The following is a 20,715-nucleotide window of genomic DNA, read 5'->3' as shown; positions in this document are numbered from 1 at the left end:
CACATGAGCTGTAAAACAGAAAGGGAAGTCCTGTGGGGGGTGGGGTTCCTGGATGTGGGTAGGGGGCATACTGGGGAGCCGAGCAAGCGTGAACCCAGCTGTGCCGCCCCTCGGCACCCTGGGAAGAGGAGATTCAGATTCCAGATGTGCTGGAAAGGCTGGGGGAAGAGGTTGTAATTACAGCTAGGACCAGAGTTTCCTTTGCCTCCCCTAGGGGCCGCGGGAGTGAGGATTACGGTCTGGCTCATGTGGTCCCTCCTTCCTCCATCTGCACTTCCTCCTTCTCCCTCCCCCCTCCCCGTCGCCCCCAAATAAATCCCGGCCCCTCCCTTCGCCCGTCCCCAGGATCTGACGTGGGTTCGACACCTTTCTCAGCTTCTCCCTCCCGCAGCTCCTGTGCCCGAGCTTCGGCTCTCCAGGTTCCGCAACCCCCTCCCCTCCCCACCAAGCCCCGCTAGAGCACAGTAGGGACCCTCCTGATCCTCGACCCCACCCCAGACCCCCTGAAGCTGTCTTGCCTCTCCCCACTCCCCCAGCTTGGGATCCAGCCAGCTGGGGGGACCCAGGCGCCCGAGCGAGAGGGTAACCCAAGCGACCCGGCCCCTTCGGCCTTCTTGGTCCCACCCCCTGCAGCCGGAGCCGCGCCCCCTCTCCCACAGACCCGAGAGCAGAAGACAGAGGAGATTGGGCAAGGAGGGGTGGGATCCAGGCGACCTCCAGCCCAATTCTGCCCCTCCATCCCAAGGGGCAGAGAAATTGTCTTTCTTGCTCCATGCTAGCAGGGAAAAAAATAAATAAGTAAAGGGAAAGATAAAAGGAGACGGAGGAAAGGTGACAGATTATTTAGAAGAGACGCAGAGGAGAGAAATCGGTGTGAGTCGCCATGGGGACTCCCAGGGTCCAGCACCCGCCGCCTCCCCAGCTGCTGTTCCTAATTCTGCTGAGCTGTCCCTGGATTCAGGGTAAGGACATGGGAGCGTGGGGGGTAGGCCCGGGGAAGGTCCTTAGCTGGGTCTTCTGCCATCCTTTCTCTGAACATCCTGGGCTTTCTGAGCTTCTGGGAGAGGGGAGGGGTACAGTTGATGGGGAAGGGGCAAGCCAGGGCTTTCTCGCTGGTGCCTGGAGCCCTAACCCCCAATACTGAAGAGGTGGGGGAATGAATGAGGGGAGCTTTTACCAGAGCCAGGGGGGGTGTTAAATACAGGAAGAAGGGCTGGGGAAGTTGGGGGGATGTCTGCGGAGGCGGCATGAAGCATGCAGGGTACCTGGGTGGGACACGGAGGTGGTGGGAGAAACGCCAGGCACTGCACACACAAACGCTCTTGGACGAATGGACAAAGACAGATGAACAGAGGCAGTGCTCAGAGACCAGGGACCAAATATTCAGTCCTTAATCTGACCCCTCGCCAGACTCCAGGGAAGCTGGCAGAGACTGCAGAGAGGGAGAGAGAGAGAGAGACAGAGAGAGAGAGAGAGAGAGAGAGAGAAAGAGAGAGAGAGAGAACACCACACTGCAGAGACAGAAACCCAGAAAGAAAGCTGGGCACTGCGGAAGCAAGGGCTGGGAGGTACTGCCAGACCCTCTGCAGAGCTCCAGGGTTGGGGAAGAGCACCAGTGAGGGGAAAATGAAGGTAGCACTGTGGCCACGCTGCTGGCGCTGTCCAGGGTTCACTGAAGGCCCACTCAGCCTGGGGTTGGGGGGAGAGGGGAAGGTGCAGGAGTGTGTGAGGCAGCTGGGAGCCCCTCCTCCAATCTTGGCTCTCAGCCCAGTCTGGGACCCTCTGAGCTCCTGCAGGCCCTGCTGACTGGGGAGAGGAGAAGAGCTCTGGAAAAGATCTTTCTAGAGAAGGAAAGAGTGTGGGGCAGTGGAAGGGCTCACACAACTTCATCTCCTAGGTCTGCCCCTGAAGGAAGAAGAGGTACTGCCAGAGCCCGGAAGTGAGGCCCCCACAGTAGCCTCCGAGGCTTTGGCTGAGCTGCTCCATGGGGCCCTGCTGAGGAGGGGTCCAGAGATGGGCTACCTGCCGGGTGAGGCCCCCAGAGTGGCACGAGTGGCATACAGAGAGGGAGGGAATAAACTCAGGGAGATGGGAACCCAAGCCAGTGACGTTCAGAGAGGGATGGTTAGAGCGTGTCAAAACTGGGCATAGACAGAGACCCAGGGAAATCGAGACAGAATGATCAAGAGACAGAGCCAGACAGAAAAACAGACCATCAGAGAGAAACACAGATGGAAACTCAGAGAACCAGATTCGGAGGAACAAGGGGGAGAGAGACACAGAAAGAGAGAGAAATGCAGAGAGTAGCAGATTTAGACTCATAAAGTCAGAGAGCCACGGGAATACTAAACAGAGAAGAGTTCCAGAGAGAGCGAAAGATAGAGAGAGGAGAGAGAAAGGGGTACACAGGAAGGGGAGCCGGATCTGAAGGGGGAGGCATGGAGAGGCTCAAGGAGACTGTCAGAGTGGAAGGACCTAGGCAGAGAGGTGGCGAGGGATGGGGGGTCAGGCTGTGGACGCCTTGGGAGGAGGCTCAAAGTTCGGGTGGGGAAGGGAGACGTGGAGGGGGGCCTGCACCTTGTGGGGGAGGTCTTTGGGGTTCAGTGGGGGAGCCCCCAGTTTCCCTCAGCCCTGCTCCCTACCCATGGCCCCCCAATTTGCTCCTTCTGTGCCCTGACTTCCGTTGCACTGTCCCAGGATCTGATCCAGACCCCACACTAGCCACCCCTCCAGCCGGCCAGACTCTTGCAGCGCCCTCCCTGCCACGGGCCACTGAGCCAGGGACAGGGCCTCTGACAACAGCCGTAACCCCTAAAGGGGGCAGGGGGGCAGGCCCCACCGCACCAGAGCTGCTGACCCCGCCCCCAGGAACTACGGCCCCGCCCCTTCCTGGCCCCGCCTCCCCAGGCCCACCCCTCGGGCCTGAGGGAGGAGAGGAGGAGACCACGACCACCATCATCACCACGACAACTGTTACCACCACGGTGACCAGCCCAGGTGAGGCGAGCGAAAGGGGATGGGGACAGTGTGCAGGAGTACGAATGTGGGAGAGGAGCGGGTGTGCAGGGGGAGAGGCTGCTGGGAACGTGTGGAAGAAGGGGTCTGGGCTTCCGCTCAATAATAATAAAGGCTGGCATTCATATGCCCTTGCTATGTACCAGCACCTCTCTATGTGTTTTATCTCCATTACGGTTGGGGAAGGGAGTTGTGGGCACGGGGGAGGGGGGGAGAGGGAGCACCGGATAAAGGTGGTGAGAGGGGTGCTGGGGCCAAGACAGGTGAGGACCCCCAGAGTTGCTTGGCTGGGGGGGCAAGAACACAGGGATTCTCCCAACTCCAGCCACTTGTATCTCTTCAGTTCTGTGTAATAACAACATCTCTGAGGGCGAAGGGCATGTGGAGTCTCCAGATTTGGGGAGTGCAGCCAGCCGCACCTTGGGGCTCCTGGACTGCACATACAGCATCCATGTCTACCCTGGCTACGGCATTGAGATCCAGGTAACTGGACTTTGAAGCCCCCAAGCCCTTTCCTCTAGGCCCAGGGGTGTGCACAAGTTTGGCCTGGGAACCAGAGAACCTGTTTCCTAACTGAAATGGGCCTGTTTTCCAAGGATCTCAAAGACTCTCCTAGAGTTCTATAATTTGACCGATGTCACAGTGATATTTGGCTGCCACACTGACTTGTCCCGGGGGGTCTGGGTCTGGCTTCTTTAGGTGCAGACGCTGAACCTGTCTCGGGAGGAGGAACTCCTGGTGCTGGCTGGTGGAGGGTCCCCAGGCCTGGCCCCCCGACTCCTGGCCAACTCCTCCATGCTGGGAGAAGGACAGGTCCTTAGGAGTCCAACCAACCGACTGCTCCTGCACTTCCAGAGTCCACGGGTCCCAAGGGGCGGTGGCTTCAGGATCCACTATCAGGGTGAGGAGTCTGGGGTGCTGGTGGAAGGGGAGGGGCCACACTGGGCACAAGGCACATCACCAGGAGCCTTTCCTCCTGGCTAGGACCCTGGGGGCAGAGCCCATAGAGGAGGTCTACGTACACTTATTTCACACACTCACAGACCTGTGTCTGGGTGTGCACACATCCAGGTGGCAGTTCACCCATTCACTCGACAAATGTTTATTGAGCACCCATTTCATACCGGCCCTGTGTTATCCCTGGAGGGAGAAATGAACAAGCTAGATGGAAATCATCAAGGAACTCAGAATCTAGGTAAAGAAATGGGCAAGTAATCAGGATGATTATAATTCAGTGAGATTCGGACCTATATCCCTATGATGAAGGAAACACAGGCAGAGGGAACAAATTTCAAAGGGACTTAAATTTCTCCTAAGGGATACAGGGACACCTTCTTGGAGGAGGTAACTAAGCTGAGAACTAAAAGATGAGCTACTAGGGGAAGGTGGGAGGGGGAGAAAGACGCAAGTGTCCTGACGGATGAAAAAGCATGGCCTCCTTGAGGAGTTGAAGTGATTCAGCATGGAAGACAGAATTGTCTTAGCTGTGTGACCTGGGGCGAGTTACTTAACCTTTCTGTGCCTCACTTCTCACCTGAAAAGTGGTGATCATAATACTTAGCTCATGGCATTATTAGGAAGATCAAATTAACTAATACATGTCAGGTGCTTAAAATAGTGTCTCGTACACAGTGAGAGCTCAGCAATGTCAGTTGTTGCTACAGAAAAACCCAGAAAGTGGTGGGCGGGAAGCAGGCTCTAAGAGACCAGACTGGGAGGTAGGTTGGATTCAGATCATGAGGGTCCTTGTCAGCTTCAGTAAGGAGTACAGATGACTTTATCCTGCAAGGGGCACGGAGACGGGTTGAGAGGTTTTAAGCAAGACAGTGACAGCCTCAGATTTGTGGCCTAGAAAGATCCTGCTGGGTTTGGGGGGCGTAAGAGGCACAACTGCATTCATGAGCAACCACCCACAGACAGCCTACAGACAGGTGGACATTGGTGCTCACCCGTGTGTACGGGAACCTTCCCACAGTGCAAGGGTATGTTCTAGCATACACGTGTGTATGAGGCAACAGTCCCAGCCCACTGTCCCATTCCGGACCCTGCTGCCATCTCCAAAGTCCCCGTGTTCCTTGGAAAACAGAGAGGGAACTATGTTTGGGGCCAATGTCCCCATTTACATCACCTCATGGCCTTGCCTGCCTCTTGTGTGCTCTGCTGCCCCCCGTTTCCCTTGTGGGCTTTATCCAGCTCACACAGTGCCCGTACCCCTTCCTCACACACTTTCGAGTTTCTCCTGAGGCCTCTGCCCAGCCCCAGGGGCTCATGTGTGCAAGGTGGAGAGACCTATTCGCGGAGAACCCAGTGAGGTGGGGGCCATGTAACTGGTGGTCGGATCAGCAGGAAGCAAGGGCATGGCCCAGGGCCCGGGCCCAGGGCAGGACTTCCGATTTTACAAAATGGCTCCCCGCTGGCTCTCTTAAGCAGCCACTTCCCTAGGGCATTGAAAATAGGACTCTTTAGACTAAGTAGAACATTTGGGGAAGCAGGGCTATTGCATAAATTGGCCTTCATTACCTGCCTCCGTCTTCCCTGCTTTGCAGCTTCTCAGGGCACCTTTGGGACCGAGGCCCTGTTTAAGCGCTCCCCAGTCTGCACTAGCTGGGGCCTCTGGTCCAAAGTGGCCTCATTAGCTTCTCTGAAAGGCCAAAGGCTCCATCACTGCTCGCCCCAAGCCCAGCAAGCATTCCCATTTACAAAACCCCTGCGCCAACTGTGGTTTCCTTTGCATCTCCCAGCACCCCTGAGAGTGACCCCCAGATCTGAGAGGATGAAAGGTCAGATGGATGCTAAACCACCTGTAAGTTCATTGCAGAGTCAGCAGTCAGTCCCCAGCCCTGACTCTGAGGCATTCATTAATTGAGATGGAGTGGCAAGTGATTAAGCTTTTCTGAGTACTTTCTATATGTCAGGTGCTTTGCGTGTTTCTTTCCTTTAACCTGAAGGCCAGTTGTCAATGATAGTGGTTATCATTTACAGGTGACAGGCCCTAGAGGTGACATCACCTGCTCAAGGTCATACAGCTAATAAGTCTTGGAGCTGGACCCAGAACTCAGGTCTGCCGGTTCCAAATCCAGTGCTCTTGTGTATTGTTCCAAAAACCCTCTTCGCTGCCGCATCAGTGGACCAGTTAGGCTAGGCTTTGGGGAGACAAAATAAATAAGACGTGGTTCTGTCTCATCATGGCAATAGACAGCAGTCAATGTGATGATAAGATTATGCAGGTGCATGTGAGGAGGCAAGAAAGAAACAAACTCAATTGGAAAGGGGAGGGGTGAGGAAGACTTCCTGGAAGAGGTGGTTCTTAAGTTACTCCTTGAGAAATGAAAAAGGGCGAGAAGAGGGCCTTGCAGGTGGGGGAAATGGTGTGAAAAGATACGGAAGTCACAAAATTACATTGTGTAGGATATACAGATTGTGGGTGCTAAGACCTGACGCTGGGAGTGTTGCGCTGGACACAGCTATGGAAGGCATTTGAATGTCAACCCAAAGCATTTGGACTTGATTCTGCTAACTGTGGAGAGTCATCAAGAGGCTAATATGTACTTAAACCACTGTATTCTAGAAGGTTTTTGTGTTTATCTTCATAGACTGTGAACTCCCGAAGGGCAAAGCCTGGGGGCCCTTTTTGCCTCTCTGTGCCCAGCATCCAGCCAAGGAAATGCTTATTGAATTTTGAAGTAGGGAGAGACCAGCTCTCTGACAGAATCACTTAGGGCTGGAGAGTTAGCAAAAACAAAGGCCCAGGCAAACTGGTACCTTCCAAGCACGGTTACCCAGAGCCTACCCCTGCTACAGAGACCCAGCTTTGGTGCACCTCCGCCTGGCAGCCCTTCTTGATGAACTGTGACTGGTCTGAAACAGACACACAGAACTGTGTCAGGACCAAATTTAGAGTCCATTGTTTACTACCAAGTCTCTTCCTTTCTTTTTCTTCCTTCCTTCCTTCCTTCCTTCCTTCCTTCCTTCCTCCCTTCCTTCCTTTCCTTCCTATTTTCTTTCATTCTTTCGTTCTTTCTTTCTCTTATTTAGTTAGTCTCTATACCCAACATGGGGCTCAAACTAATGACCCTGAGATCAAGAGTCGCATGCTCGTCTGACTAAGCCAGCCAGGCATCCCCAAAGTCACTTTCTATTTATTTCTCTCAAAGGATTCCACAAGGTTTTCAGGAGGCTTTCAAAAAAGAACACATCAAAATTAAATAAAATAAGAAGAAAATTGGTGCCAGGAAGTGCGTATTAAAGATGAAAAAATAGACATGGATGGACAGGCCCTTGTTGCTAGGGACAAGCCTCGATCTGGTTCTGAGCGTCTTAGCAGCCAGCACAAAAAGAGAGATTGGATAGTTCTCACTCCAAGAGAGGAGGAGAGAAACAAAGGAAAGCAAAGCTTTCCCTAGCACTTCACTTTCACTGGAGGATTCATTTAGGGGGCACTGAGTATGAAGGTCTTTAATGACAAGATGGTCAAAGTTCCTAAAGGAGTTTCATGTGGCTCCTCTGGATGAAAGCTGAGGGAATCCTACCACTACTCGCCTCCGTGGAAGAGAGTCTGTATGTGTAGAAGGGAGAAAGCATAGGAGTGCCTGGGTGGCTCACTTGGTTAAGCCTCTGACTTTGGCTCAGGTCATGATCTCACGGTTCGTGGGTTTGAGCCCCGTGTCAGCACAGAGCCTGACGCCTGCTTCAGATTCTGTGTCCCCTTCTCTCTCTGCCCCTCCCCCACTCATGCTCTCTCTGTCTCAAAAATATATAAAACATTAAAAAAATGCTTTTAAAGGAGGGAGAAAACATGGTGAGGCACTTAGTAACCAATTTCTACATCTGGAAAACGTATCACAGTCTTACTCTGGCTACCTCAAAAGTGCTGCATAAACTCACCTTAGCAGCTGAACGGGCTCTGGAAATACTATTTGTTATTATTAGAGCTGGATGGGTTCAGAGTGGTCAACTGATTTGCCCGAGGTCACTCACCAAATATGTACCACAGTCAGAATGTCTTTGAATCTCAGATACTTCATCTCTAAAATGGAAGTCAAAGTGGGTAGATTACAAAGATTAGGGGAGATAAGAGACATTGAAGTTATCTCTTCATTAGACCAAGTAGCCATGTGAAAACTCCAGTAAGGAGCCAGTCTGTGCCTCCAGGGGGATGTGGAAAGGGGGAAGGAAGTGCTGGGTGATTGGTGAGAGTGGCCTGGAGAAAAGAGTCCTTCTCCCTGCTCTGCCTTATCCAGCCTATCTCCTGAGCTGTGGCTTCCCTCCCCGGCCGACCCATGGGGATGTGAGCGTGACAGACCTGCACCCTGGGGGTACTGCCACTTTCCACTGTGATTCGGGCTACCAGCTGCAGGGTGAGGAGACCCTTATCTGCCTCAATGGCACCCGGCCAGCCTGGAGTGGTGAACCCCCCAGCTGTATGGGTGAGTCTCCTGCATGCTAAGTGGGGCCTGTCCTGGGAGCCCCATTGGGAGGGTACTATCTTGGGCATCTCCATTTTTGGGGAACATCCATCTTGAAGTGGTTTCTGCCTAGAAGAGTCCCTATCCTGGTGTCTCCATCTGGAGCTCCTTACACTGTCCCTATCCTCTGAGAATCTCCATTCTTGGGGGTCTCTATCTGGGGATGTCCTGCCTAGAGGGTTTCCATTTGGGGAGTCACCATTCTGGCTGCCTCTTCTCTTAGGGACTCCTCATCCTCAAGGAAACCATTCTTGAGGTCCATATCTAGAGGGTCTCTATCCTGGAGAGTCTTCATCCTGGTGATCCCGTCTGGAAGATTTTCCATTTGAGGGCTTCAATTTGGGGGATCCCCCATAACTCCAGATGCCAGGGTATCCACATCTGGAGAGTGTTCATATTAGCAGGATTTCCATCCTAGGAGGTGTCCATTCTGGGGTTTCCTATTTTAGGGCTGGTTCCCTACCTGAGTGGTGGCCTGGAAATGTCCTGTCCTCTGCCGTGAGCCTGTAGGGCACCCTGAGGCCAGGTCCCAACCAAAGGTGTGGATGTAACAGCTCTGAAGACAGGAGGACAAGTCACCTTAACATATCCCCCCCCCCCCCCACAGCATCCTGTGGTGGCACCATCCACAATGCTACACTGGGCCGCATCGTGTCCCCTGAGCCTGGGGGAGCGGCAGGGCCCAACCTCACCTGCCGTTGGGTCATTGAAGCAGCTGAGGGACGCCGGCTTCACCTGCACTTCGAGAGGGTCTCACTGGATGAGGACAATGACCGGTGAGGATCTGCACCTTGAGTCAGAGGTCCCCACCTCTGGGAAACAGGGAGGCTGCAGGGGGTGGTCAGACAGGTCTGGGGTGGATCCCGGTTAAAATTTGTGTCAAATACAGATTGGTCCTTCCCCTTCTTAGGCAGTATAGCTGTGTCAACTTAGATGAATCACTAAACTTCTCTGTGCCTCAGTTTCCTCTCCTGTAGAGTGGCAATAATAGGACCTCCTTTTGAAGGTTTCTGCGAGGATACATGTTAAGACACATGAAATACTTAGAAGGGTGCCTGGCCCACAGAGAGCACTGTAAATGTGCTTGGCATCCTCATCATCATTGGTACCCCCTCTATCTAACTGCTATCGCAGCTCTGCCATGAGTTGCTGTGTGATGTTGGGCAGGTTATTTACTCTTTCTGGGCCTCCGTGTCCTCATCTCTAAAGTAAGGAGTAATAAAGAGTACCCACTCAAGGGCTCTTGTGAAAATTAAATGAGACAAAATGTGTAAAGGCTTAGAGTACTTGGCATGTAGTCGACCTTTGAAAACAATAGCTTGAAAATGAGTGAGGAGAGCCTGGCAAGAAGTGGGGCAGCTTCTGAGGGGAAACTGAGCTCCTGACGACCCTTCTGTCCATCTCAGGCTAATGGTGCGCTCAGGGGGCAGTCCCCTCTCCCCAGTCATCTATGACTCAGACATGGATGATGTCCCAGAGCGGGGTCTCATCAGTGATGCCCAGTCCCTGTATGTGGAGCTGCTCTCAGAGACACCTGCCAATCCCCTGCTGCTAAGCCTCCGATTTGAAGGTAACCGCCCTCCTCTCGGGGCCCCAACTCCTGCACTCTCCCCTCTTCCTGATGGCCAGGTACAGTCACAAGCACAAACACTATCCCTGTTCATCTCTGTGTTTGGATCCCTGGAACCTAACTTGCTTTCCCACCCCAAAACTCTAAAAATCCCCTCTGATGGACCCCTTCTAATTCCTGAAGTGGCTTTTTCTCTTTAAGTTTCATATATGGCTGGCTCTAGATACACAGCCAAGAGTCCAATTACCTTAATCTCTCAGTTCTTTGCGTTGGCTTCATTGTCAGGCTCTCATATGTGGTGGACCTAGCAGTTCTGACTGATAAACCACCAACTTAGTAAGTCAACCAGAAAGAGAAAGTATAGCACTTTCTCAGCAGAAATGCCAAGAAGGGCTCTCATTTCCCTGGCTTAGGTCATGTGCCTACACCCGAGCCTCATTAAAGCTAGGGTCAGGTGGTGTTAGGATTGGCAGATCCACATCACATAACCATCCAGAGTTGGCCCCAACTGGACCTCATGACCGGGGAGGCATGTATCCCAAAATGAAAAAAGGAGTGCTGTAAACAGAAGAAAGGGGGACCGGATGCTGGACAGGTAGAAACAAGGAGGTCAGCCGACCATGGGAGAAGAGGTGTTTGAACACCTTTACAGGATAGAGAGAATGTTGAGAGTCTCATACTCTACCTACTGGCCAGGCTCTGGGATAGAGAGAATTTTAAAAATGGGAGATTAGGGGCACCTGGGTGGCTCAGTCGGTTAAGGGCCTGACTTGGTTTCCACTCTGGTCATGATCTCATGGTTTGTGAGTTGGAGCATTGAGTGGGGTTCTGTGCTGACAGTGTGGAACCTGCTTGGGATTCTCTCTCTCCCTTACTCTGCCTCTCCCCCACTCATTCTCTCTCAAAATAAATAAATAAACTTAAATAAATAAATAAATAAATAAATAAATAAATAAATAAATAAATAAAAGAGGGAGATTAGGGATGAGCATCTCAGGTGAAAGGAACAGTGTGAGCAATAGTAAAGAGTCATAGAAAGGCCTGGTATGTTTGGGAAACAGGAAATTTCAGTGTGACTGGAGCAGAGGATTTGTGCAAACAGTAGCAGGAGAGAGATAAAGAAAATGAAATGCTCAGAGATGGGAGGGGCTGGTCTCTGGTATGAATCAAGGGAGAAATGGAATTGGCACTGGGCCCTGATGGGTGCATAGGATTTGGACATGACACTTAACCTCATCGGGTTAAATAACAGTAAACTACAACAGTGGATCTAAAAAATAATTTGCATTTTGTCTTTGAAAATGTGAAAAGAGTTCCAGGTTTAAGGCCTGCCTCCCTAGTTGTGGGTCATTGCTGTTCCATGAGCTTCAGATTCCTCTTCACGTATAGTTTTGCAGCTAAGATATCATCACGTGGGCCAAAACTAAAATGCTCTCCAAATGTTTATTTTTGCTGACTTAGTCCAAAATAAGAATTGAGTAGCTTCTGCATTCACTGCACTTTTGGATTCTAGCCACAGCATGGATGATCAGGGGTAATCAGAATCTGTTATTTTTGAGGGGAAAACACACTTACATGAGCCAGTTCTCCAAAGGCACCCTTTCCTCTCCCTCCTCTGCAGTTTCTAAAACCAAGTGTCTCTAGCTGGGAATCAAGCCATGTGAGTCTGAGACCTGATTCTGCCACTGCCCTAGTGTGTGACACTGGGCAAGTGACTTTTTGTCCTTGGACCTCAGTTTCCTCATCTGTAGAATGGGAGCTGCGATTTGACTAGCCTAGCAGTTTTCCTCCAGAGGCAGGAAGGTAACAGAAATGTGTAAATGAGAAGTGTTAGGGTTTGGAGGAGACTGGAGAGTGAAAGTTAAGCCCTAAGCATTCCATTGTAAACAGACCACGGAATGGCCAAACGACACTCGAATTCAGCCTAAGTCCCCCCAGTCTGAGACCCCTGAGACCTATCTTAATGCTTAATTTCTGTGACTGACTCCTCTCTAGCCTTTGAAGAAGATCGCTGTTTTGCCCCCTTCCTGGCACATGGCAATGTCACCACCACAGACCCTGAGTACCGCCCAGGGGCACTGGCCACCTTCTCGTGCCTCCCAGGATATGCCCTAGAGCCCCCGGGCCCCCCCAATGCCATCGAATGTGTGGATCCCACAGAGCCCCACTGGAACGACACAGAGCCAGCCTGCAAGGGTGAGCCCTCGACATCGCCAGGAGGTCCTTCAGTCTACAGACTCCCCCCGGGCTGGGAATCTTAGGAGGGCCATTGAGGGAGGAGACTTGCCTCTCCAAACCTAATACACCCAGGCCTTGGGCAAATCCCTGTCCCTTTCAGAAATAGTTTTCTTAACTAAATAACTGGTGTGTTTGTTACAAAACTTAGGGGTCACAACCCAAATGTCTTGAAGAGCTAGAAATAGAACTAAGTTATGGGTTGGGGGGGGTGGGTAATGCATAGGCTGGAGCATGGGCAGGGCTAATTGAGAGCAGGGCTGGGGATTGGGTACAACAGGACTGGGTACATCGAGAAACAGGTGTCTTAATAGATAACAGGAAACCTGTGAGGTGGTCTAGTGCATGCAGTTGGGAGCGGTGAGGTCTGTGGTGAACTGGAGACCGCCCTCCCACCTGGGTTCTGAATCTGACGACCCCCCCCCCTTCACCCTAGCCATGTGTGGAGGGGAGCTGTCAGAGGCAGCTGGTGTGGTCCTCTCTCCTGACTGGCCCCAGAGCTATAGCCCCGGCCAGGACTGCGTGTGGGGCCTACATGTCCAAGAAGAGAAGCGCATCTTGCTCCAAGTGGAGATGTACGTTTGGGTGCTGCAGGGGTACGGCGGGCGTGGGTCGGTGAAGTGTGGTATGACAACAGCCTAGCCTGCATTCTGAGCCTGGCCGGCTTGCACTTCTACACGAGATTTGGTGAATATACGATCTAATGAAAGAGGCAACTAAGGGTTCAGGATGGGAGAGTGCGTTGTCGGTGGACCTAGGTACAAATTATTAGCCAGGCGATTTTGGACAAGGAAATGGGCTACTGCAGTCTTCTGCGGCTGGGGGGGGGGGGGCGGGTAATGGTGAACAGGGGGCTCTGGCCTGGAGTCTCCCACTCTTTGGCTGTTTCTGAGGCCGCCCCTGGAGTAACTTCCAGGGGCCCAGGCCCAAGCTATTGTATCACCACCAGCACCCAAGGTGGGTGTGGGTGTGAGGAGAATCCAGTGAGCTGATTTGGTATGAGGTGGTCACGTGACGAACCAGAATAGGGCCTGCAGATACTCAGGTGGGGCCTGGAGTTGGGCTGGTGGTAAATGAACATGGCCTGTGATTGGTCAGGGCGGGGCTTGTGCGAGACTGTGGCTCACAGCGTGATGGAGGAGGGACCAGAGAGTGCGAGGTCGCAAGGAGTTGGACTGGGAATGGGGAAGCAGGAACTGGGAAGAGCCACAGAACAGGTGGAACCTGGAGTGGTTAGCACAGAGAAGCCCAAAATTGGTCAAAAGGCGGGGCCGGGCCTGGGATGGAAGAATGTGGGCAGGGCTGGAGAGTAGGTAGGGTTACTAATGAACTGAGTTAGGGATTGGGCAGAACCGGATAGGAGGGGCCGATCATAACCCAGCCCCCTTATCTGGTCCCACTCCCCGCAGCCTGAATGTGCGCGAAGGGGACATGCTGACACTGTTCGACGGGGACGGTCCCAGCGCCCGAGTCCTGGCCCAGCTGCGGGGACCCCAACCGCGCCGCCGCCTCCTCTCCTCTGGGCCCGACCTCACGCTGCAGTTCCAGGCACCGCCAGGGCCCCCAAACCCGGGCCTGGGGCAGGGTTTCGTGTTGCACTTCAAAGGTACCGAGGTCTAAGCTCCTGAAATGGGCAGGGGTCCGGCAGGCCAGAGATCGCGGGAGGAGCTCGAGGTCCCTGAGGCTGGAAGGGCTCCCCGAGTTCATTCGCAGGGTAGCATCCAAACTCTCTGTCTTTCCCCTGCAGAGGTCCCGAGGAACGACACGTGCCCCGAGCTGCCACCCCCGGAGTGGGGCTGGAGGACGGCCTCCCACGGGGACCTGATCCGGGGCACCGTGCTTACTTACCAGTGCGAGCCTGGCTACGAGCTCCTCGGCTCCGACATTCTCACCTGCCAGTGGGACCTGTCCTGGAGCGCAGCGCCGCCCGCCTGCCAAAAGAGTGAGCTCGGGCCCCGCCCACATCTCTCGTGGCCCCGCCCCTCCCCATCTGGGTTTCGCGGCTCAGCTTGGGCGCCGCCAGACCCCTCTGCGTCCCGCTTCGGTCCCTTTGTGTCCCCGCCCCTATCCCGGCCGCGTTTCATCCCTTCGTTCTGGATTCTGCCCAGATCTTGCTCAGGCCCCGTCCCCCTTTCCCTTTGGGGTCCATTCCTCCGATCCTCGGTGTCCCAAAACTGTCCCCTCTGGACCCACTCTCATCTCCGGGCGGCATCCCTCAAGTGCACTGTTCTGGGCTCTGACCCCGCGTGCCCTGGGTCCAGCCTCACCTTTTCGCGGCCCCGCCCCACAGCCTACTGGCCCCGCCTCTGCTGAGGCCGAGTTCCACCCCTCCCGGCCTTCCCGGTCAGTTCTCGGCTCCCGCTCGCTCTTTTCGTTCTAGACCCTGCTCCAGTCTCTCAGTCCCTAACCTTTGACCTTACGGGGAGTCACTGTACTAGGGCCGAGGCTGGTCAGAGAATTCGGTTTATTTTAATGCAGTCTTTGAAGCCCCATGCGGGGTTAGGGTTATGCAGAGGGTCTGGGGTCCCTCCCGACCCTGGCGGAGCTCACAGTCCAGGAGGGGGACAGACGCTTAAATAACTCAGAATATTGCACAGTGGTAACTGCGGGATGATTTGGGGCAAAGTGCTTAACATCTCTGAGCCTTGGCTGCCTCATCGGTGAAATAGGAAAAGGGGCTGTGAAGAGCAAATCAAGTTCACACAGCGCGTGTGTCAGCAGTAAGTAGTAGCTGCTATAAATATGAAGAAGGGAAGGGAAGGGGGGTCGTTGTTCCAGTGATGGGACAGGAGATTTCGCAGAGGAGGTGACATTTAAAGGAGCTGGGAGTGTTTATCTCTTAGAATAGCAGAAAGGGGTGGTTGCTGTCATTTTCTTCAAATTTGGGGAAGCCGGCCACGAGGACATGGGATGGGAGGTCTTCTACCTGGTCCTTGGGGGCAACGGTGGGCCCGATGAGGTTAAGTTCAAGAAGGCAGATTTGGGCTGCGCACAAGGAAAACGTTCTGGATGACGCAGCTCCCCATCTCTGGAAGGATTCACAGGATGTCCAGTCTGAAACCCAGACAGGACAGGACAGGGACAGAGACAGGAAGGGACGGAGGCAGGACCCAGAGGGGATAGGGGACAGGGGCTAGGGCCTGGCCAAGGCAGCACATTGAGCCTGAAGCTGAGCTGAGACTCAAGTCTCCGAATCTCAGCCCAGTGTTATGGGGCTGTGACCTGGCTGAGTGGCCATGGACCAGTTATTTGACCACCTTGAGCCCTGGGAGACACGTTGGCCTTTCGGGACCATCAGGGTATAGGATACCGTGGATGTAAAACATTTAACAGGGTGCCTTGTGCAGGTCTAAGTACAAGAAATGGCTGTGATTGTTACTTCCTGCAAATAAGTAAGCACCTGCAGGGCGGGCTGTAGGAGTGCACAAGGGGCTGGGAAGGACAGTGATGAGCTGAGCAGGAGGGCTCTAAAGAGGACAGCTGCTGGACCTCCTGGGTGGCTCAGTCGGTTAAGTGTCCGACTTTGGCTCACATCATGATCTCACAGTTCATGAGTTCGAGCCCCACACTAGGTTCTCTGCTGTCAGCACAGAGCCTGCTTTGGATCCTCTGTTCGTCTCTCTCTCTGCCTGCTCCTCCCCGGCTCATGCTCCCCTTCTCTCCCCCCTTCCCCTGCCCCCCTGTCTCTCTCTCTCCCTCTCTCTCTCAAAAATAAAATTAAAGAGAGCAGCTGCTGTCCCGCCCAAGATCCACCATGCAGGGCTGGCAGTGCTGGAGTGTAGCTGGTCTGCTCTGGTACAGGGGCCACGATATTTCAAATTTCACCCTAGGGTGAGGGCCTGGGTTGCCTCCACCACTCTTTTCTGGAAGAAGCCTGAAACCTAAAATGCATGGGGGTTTAGGGCTTTCCAACTTCTGATCTCTTCATTCAGAGGAAATAGGGGGGGAGGGGGGGGCTTGCCTAGAGGGAAGACGGCCCACGGCTCAGCCCTAAGCTTTCTGGGAGATCCTTTAAGGGCCGAGTTCCCCCTGACCTTGCCCTCCTGCCAACAGTCATGACTTGTGCCGACCCTGGTGAGATCACCAATGGGCACCGTACCACCTCGGACGCTGGCTTCCCTGTTGGCTCCCACGTCCAGTACCGCTGTCTGCCCGGGTACAGCCTGGAGGGGGCGGCCGTACTCACCTGCTATAGCCGGGACACAGGCACACCCAAGTGGAGCGACCGGGTCCCCAAGTGTGCCTGTGAGTCTGGGGACACCCTGGGAAGGGTGGCTGGGTGGCTTGCTCAGCAGCGAGCCGGCCTGTGACTGACATGTGCCCTGCAGTGAAGTATGAGCCGTGCCTGAACCCAGGGGTGCCAGAGAATGGCTATCAGACGTTGTATAAACATCACTACCAGGCGGGCGAGTCTCTGCGCTTCTTCTGCTATGAGGGCTTTGAGCTCATCGGCGAGGTCACCATCACCTGTGTGCCCGGCCACCCCTCCCAGTGGACCAGCCAGCCCCCACTCTGCAAAGGTGCCTGGGCAGACAGGGCCGGAGGGGGCGCAGCAGTGTCTGGGGAGTGACAGGGCTGGGAAAATCAGGAAGCGAATTTGAGACCAGCGGTTAACCCTGCCGAGCTCCCCCTTCACCTACTGAGGGCTCTGATCCTCACGGGTATTACAGAATTGTCCTGAAGGATGATGGAGCAGAGGGGGCTTTGGCTTGGAAGTCCCGTGCCCTCTGGAGCAGTCTCCACTTCCCTACTTTTGACAAATTCCACAGACCTGATTCATTTAGACTGCCCAAGAAGGCTGAACTTTTAGGGGTCTGGAGAAGGAGGAAGAAGGCCCTGCCCTGACTACTCCTGCCACGCCCCCGCCAAGGGAAGGATAAAGTTTAGGGTGAGCAGAGGGCAGAGAGACCCAGGCTGTCCAGCCCAGCCCCCCTGGGCTCCCGGCCTCTACCCAGCCTCCTCCCCTCCCTGGCTCAGACCCCGTCCCCTCCCCCTCCTCTCCCTGCAGTGGCCTATGAGGAGCTCCTGGACAACCGAAAACTGGAAGGTCAGTGAGGGCACAGGTGGAGAACCAGGCCTGGCCGAGTCGGGGGGGCAAGGCAGAGGCCGGGGGCAGGAGGCCAGGCCCCGGAGGGGTGAGGCCCAGGGTTCGAGGCCCAGGGCAGGAGGCTGGGAGAGCCCAGGGCTGGGCCCAGCCCCAGCTCACTGGCCTCTCCTCTCCCCAGTGACCCAGACCACAGATCCGTCGCGTCAGCTGGAGGGCGGGAACCTGGCTTTGGCTATCCTGCTGCCCCTAGGTTTGGTCATTGTCCTCGGCAGCGGCGTCTACATATACTACACCAAGTAAGTACCCTACTCGGGAAGCCTCGAGCCAGGGCAGACGTCCTGCCTGCCTGGCACAGACGCCTGGGTGAGGGGGGGTTGGGGGCTCACCTCTCGATAAGCCCCTCTATCTCCTCCCTTTCCCAGGCTACAGGGAAAATCCCTCTTTGGCTTCTCGGGCTCCCATTCCTACAGCCCCATCACTGTGGAGTCAGACTTCAGCAATCCACTGTATGAAGCTGGGGTGAGCCCTTCCCCTGCCCCCGGAGCGCCACACCTCTCAGCTCCCCCAGGACTCCATAACCTTCTCTCAAAGTCTCTGTAATACCTGTCTGGGGAATTTCAACCTCAGCTGCCTACCAAGGCCACGCCAGTGAACAAAGCAAGTCAGGTGTGAACAATAGAGGGTGGTGAGGACTGTGGCTAAATGGAGACCTTGCACCCCATCGGGTCCGTAGTGGAGACTCGGGCACAGTTGCCAGATCTTCCAGTTGTTCGAGACAATCCAGAAACTCTGATTTTGTATGTGATTTTAAGATACTATAAGATAAACCGAACATCCCCTGGCTGTTCCCACCCCCTGGCTCCCAAACCTCGCGATCGATGTTATTTGTAAAAAGCCCACGGTCTCTCCCCTTCCTTGTGGGTGCCTCCTCTCACTTTGTTCCCTCCTCCATCCCCCTCCCACTCCAGCAACTGATCCCACCTCTCTGTCTCCAGGATACACGGGAGTATGAAGTTTCCATCTGAACCCCAAGACTAAGGCCGCAGGACCCAGGACGCCCCTCCCCTCCCCCTCCTGGGCAGGGAGGAGTACAGGACCTTGCCTCTGGCTCCCTTTCTCCCTGATGTGTAAATAGTCTCCTGGTCCCACGAGGGGGCTTTGATGGCCCTTGGGGACCCTACAGTAAATAAACCAGCATCCTGCCGCCCAAGCCTCCTCTTCTCAGTTGCCAAACAAGGGGCCTGCCCCTCCCCTCTGGCCCTACTGGCTTTTGGACCCTGGGAGGGGAACTCGGCCCCCCCGCAACTCCTGGGACCCCTCCAGCCCAGGGCAACCCCCCCCTCCCGCCCCCTGCCAAAGGACTGCCTGAGAGCTCTGCATTCCCTTGGCCATGAAGCCTCTTCCCAGACGCTCTGGCCCCAGGCCTAACCCCTGGGCTCTGGAGGGTCACAGGAAGAGAGATGTAGGGGGAAAACAGGGACAAGGCCCCTACCCACTTCATGCCGTCTCCCAGCCCACAATCTCCCCGCCTTTGCTTATGGATTTTTGTTTTTGAGCAATAAACAGAAAACCACCATTTGTAACTGGGCTGGTGGGGCGTGGGAAGGTGGGTCACAGAGTGCTGGACACATTGACGGTGGCCCATCTGGAGAGAGGCCTGGGCAAAGGGGAACAATTTGGAAAAAAGATGGCGTTCCAAGACTGGGCACAGGGCAATGTCAAGGGGGGTTGGCTAGGGGTCAAAAAGCCTGGCTTTCGTCTCACCCTCTGTGGAAGCTGAGCCCCCTCTGGGCCTCAGCTGTCTCTCCGCCAGGGCTTGGTGCTTCTAGGCTCATATAGAAGCACCTAGTCAGGAGATGGCGGACAGTAGGCAGGAGGCAAACAGCTTTCCATTTGTTTCATAACCAGTGTACCTAAAATGCAAGCTCCTTTTGAGAGCTTTTGTATCCATCCAAGTATACCATTCTTTTGTCCCCTAATCTGCTGTTACACGTCTACTAAGGAAGGGTCAGATTTGTAGCATTTCACAAAGAATGAGCTTGTTTTTTACCCTGTGGGCTTCCTTTTCCGGCATATCCACTTTTGAACATTATAAGGAATTTGTAGCCCATTTGTGTAAAGAGTCTCTGAATTAATTGCATTTCACTTAATTCAGATTTTTATATTTAAATATAATTAAACACTCTTAGGACACTCGAAAGGACACTGAAATACTCAAAAGGAGGTTGAATTTAGGAGAACATGATGCAAGCTGATCTTACTAATAATAACAGCCTGCATTTCTGGGCGTTTATTCTGTGCCAGGCATTGTGCTAAGCACTTTCTATGCATTATGTTTTTAACCCCTACGAGGACCCTGTGAGACAGGGACAATTATTCCCATTTTTCTCACAAGAAAACTGAGGCTCAGAGATGTGAATGGACTTCCTCATGAGGCTCCAATAAGTGGCCAGACCAGATTTATTTTTTTTTAAGTTTCTATTTATTTATTTACTTATTTATTTATTTAAGGTTTTATTTAGAGATACAGAGACAGCACGAGTGGGAGAGGGGCAGAGAGAGAGAGAGAGAGAGAGAGAGAATCTCAAGCAGACTCCACGCTGGCAGTGCAGAGCCTGACATAGGGCTCGATCTCATGAAACCGTGAGACCATGACCTGAGCTGAAATCAAGAGTCAGATGCTTAACCAACTGAGCCACCCAGGTGCACCCCAACCCCCCCCCCCCCATTCAGATTTAAATGCAAACTCTACAAAGCTGGCTATAATGAGTGTGAGCTGTTCCCCTAGGCATGAGGCCCCAGAGCTTGGAGGGGAGGCCTCAGCACTGCCATTAGTGGCAGAGAAGCTCCTCAGATGTCAGAAGCAAGGGTGTATCTTCTCAGATGCCAGAGGCCTAGACCTTAAGCTGTTGGAGTTTGGCTAGGAGGCTGGGTTTGGATCCATGAACTCATCTCTGCCAACAGGTTGACTGATAACAGTTTGTTGACTGCCTATATTAAAGCCATTCCAATAATATGGAATATTCCTTTTTTTTTTATTTTTTTATTTTTTTTTTCAACGTTTATTTATTTTTGGGACAGAGAGAGACAGAGCATGAACGGGGGAGGGGCAGAGAGAGAGGGAGACACAGAATCGGAAACAGGCTCCAGGCTCTGAGCCATCAGCCCAGAGCCCGACGCGGGGCTCGAACTCACGGACCGCGAGATCGTGACCTGGCTGAAGTCGGACGCTTAACCGACTGCGCCACCCAGGCGCCCCTAATATGGAATATTCCTGTCCACCAATATGCCCACACATCTGGCAAAACAAAAAAAGGAGCAGGAGGAGGGGGGAGGAGACGAAGGAAGGAAGGAAGGAAGGAAGGAAGGAAGGAAGGAAGGGG

General features: G+C 53.8%; 1 protein-coding gene across 3 annotated transcripts; it reads left to right on the top strand.

The window, feature by feature from the left end:
- The first annotated feature begins 162 nt into the window (after nucleotides 1-162).
- SEZ6L2 (seizure related 6 homolog like 2) lies at nucleotides 163-18,910 on the top strand. Of its 3 annotated transcripts, none has more exons than XM_040463208.1 (18): nucleotides 163-962; nucleotides 1,898-2,029; nucleotides 2,698-2,997; nucleotides 3,359-3,498; nucleotides 3,715-3,916; nucleotides 8,256-8,441; nucleotides 9,088-9,256; nucleotides 9,887-10,050; nucleotides 12,046-12,246; nucleotides 12,722-12,860; nucleotides 13,695-13,891; nucleotides 14,033-14,227; nucleotides 16,339-16,530; nucleotides 16,614-16,805; nucleotides 17,294-17,332; nucleotides 17,511-17,628; nucleotides 17,730-17,851; nucleotides 18,328-18,910. In XM_040463208.1, exons 1-17 carry the CDS (start codon nucleotides 884-886, stop codon nucleotides 17,842-17,844), a joined length of 2,760 nt encoding a protein of 919 aa, XP_040319142.1. In that variant the 5' UTR covers nucleotides 163-883; the 3' UTR covers nucleotides 17,845-17,851; nucleotides 18,328-18,910. The 3 variants fall into 3 exon arrangements, with proteins under 3 accessions (XP_040319142.1, XP_040319140.1, XP_040319143.1); XM_040463206.1 differs by having other exon boundaries at nucleotides 167-962; nucleotides 17,755-17,851; XM_040463209.1 differs by lacking the exon at nucleotides 17,294-17,332 and having other exon boundaries at nucleotides 167-962; nucleotides 17,755-17,851.
- Nucleotides 18,911-20,715: the final 1,805 nt, after the last annotated feature.

This window comes from Herpailurus yagouaroundi, unplaced genomic scaffold (assembly GCF_014898765.1).
Source record: "Herpailurus yagouaroundi ecotype Mexico unplaced genomic scaffold, PumYag 379, whole genome shotgun sequence".
NCBI classification, from domain to species: Eukaryota; Metazoa; Chordata; class Mammalia; order Carnivora; family Felidae; genus Herpailurus; species Herpailurus yagouaroundi.
Note: the sequence above shows the minus strand (reverse complement) of the source record. Positions and strands in the feature narration are given on the sequence as shown.

Bases quoted from the DNA above. Each gene is read 5' to 3' on its own strand.
- SEZ6L2 (XM_040463206.1), top strand. From the start codon at position 884: ATGGGGACTCCCAGGGTCCAGCACCCGCCGCCTCCCCAGCTGCTGTTC. The intron at 10,051-12,045 runs GTAACCGCCCTC...ACTCCTCTCTAG, and splicing joins GCTAAGCCTCCGATTTGAAG to CCTTTGAAGAAGATCGCTGT. The intron at 17,629-17,754 runs GTAAGTACCCTA...TCCCTTTCCCAG, and splicing joins GTCTACATATACTACACCAA to GCTACAGGGAAAATCCCTCT.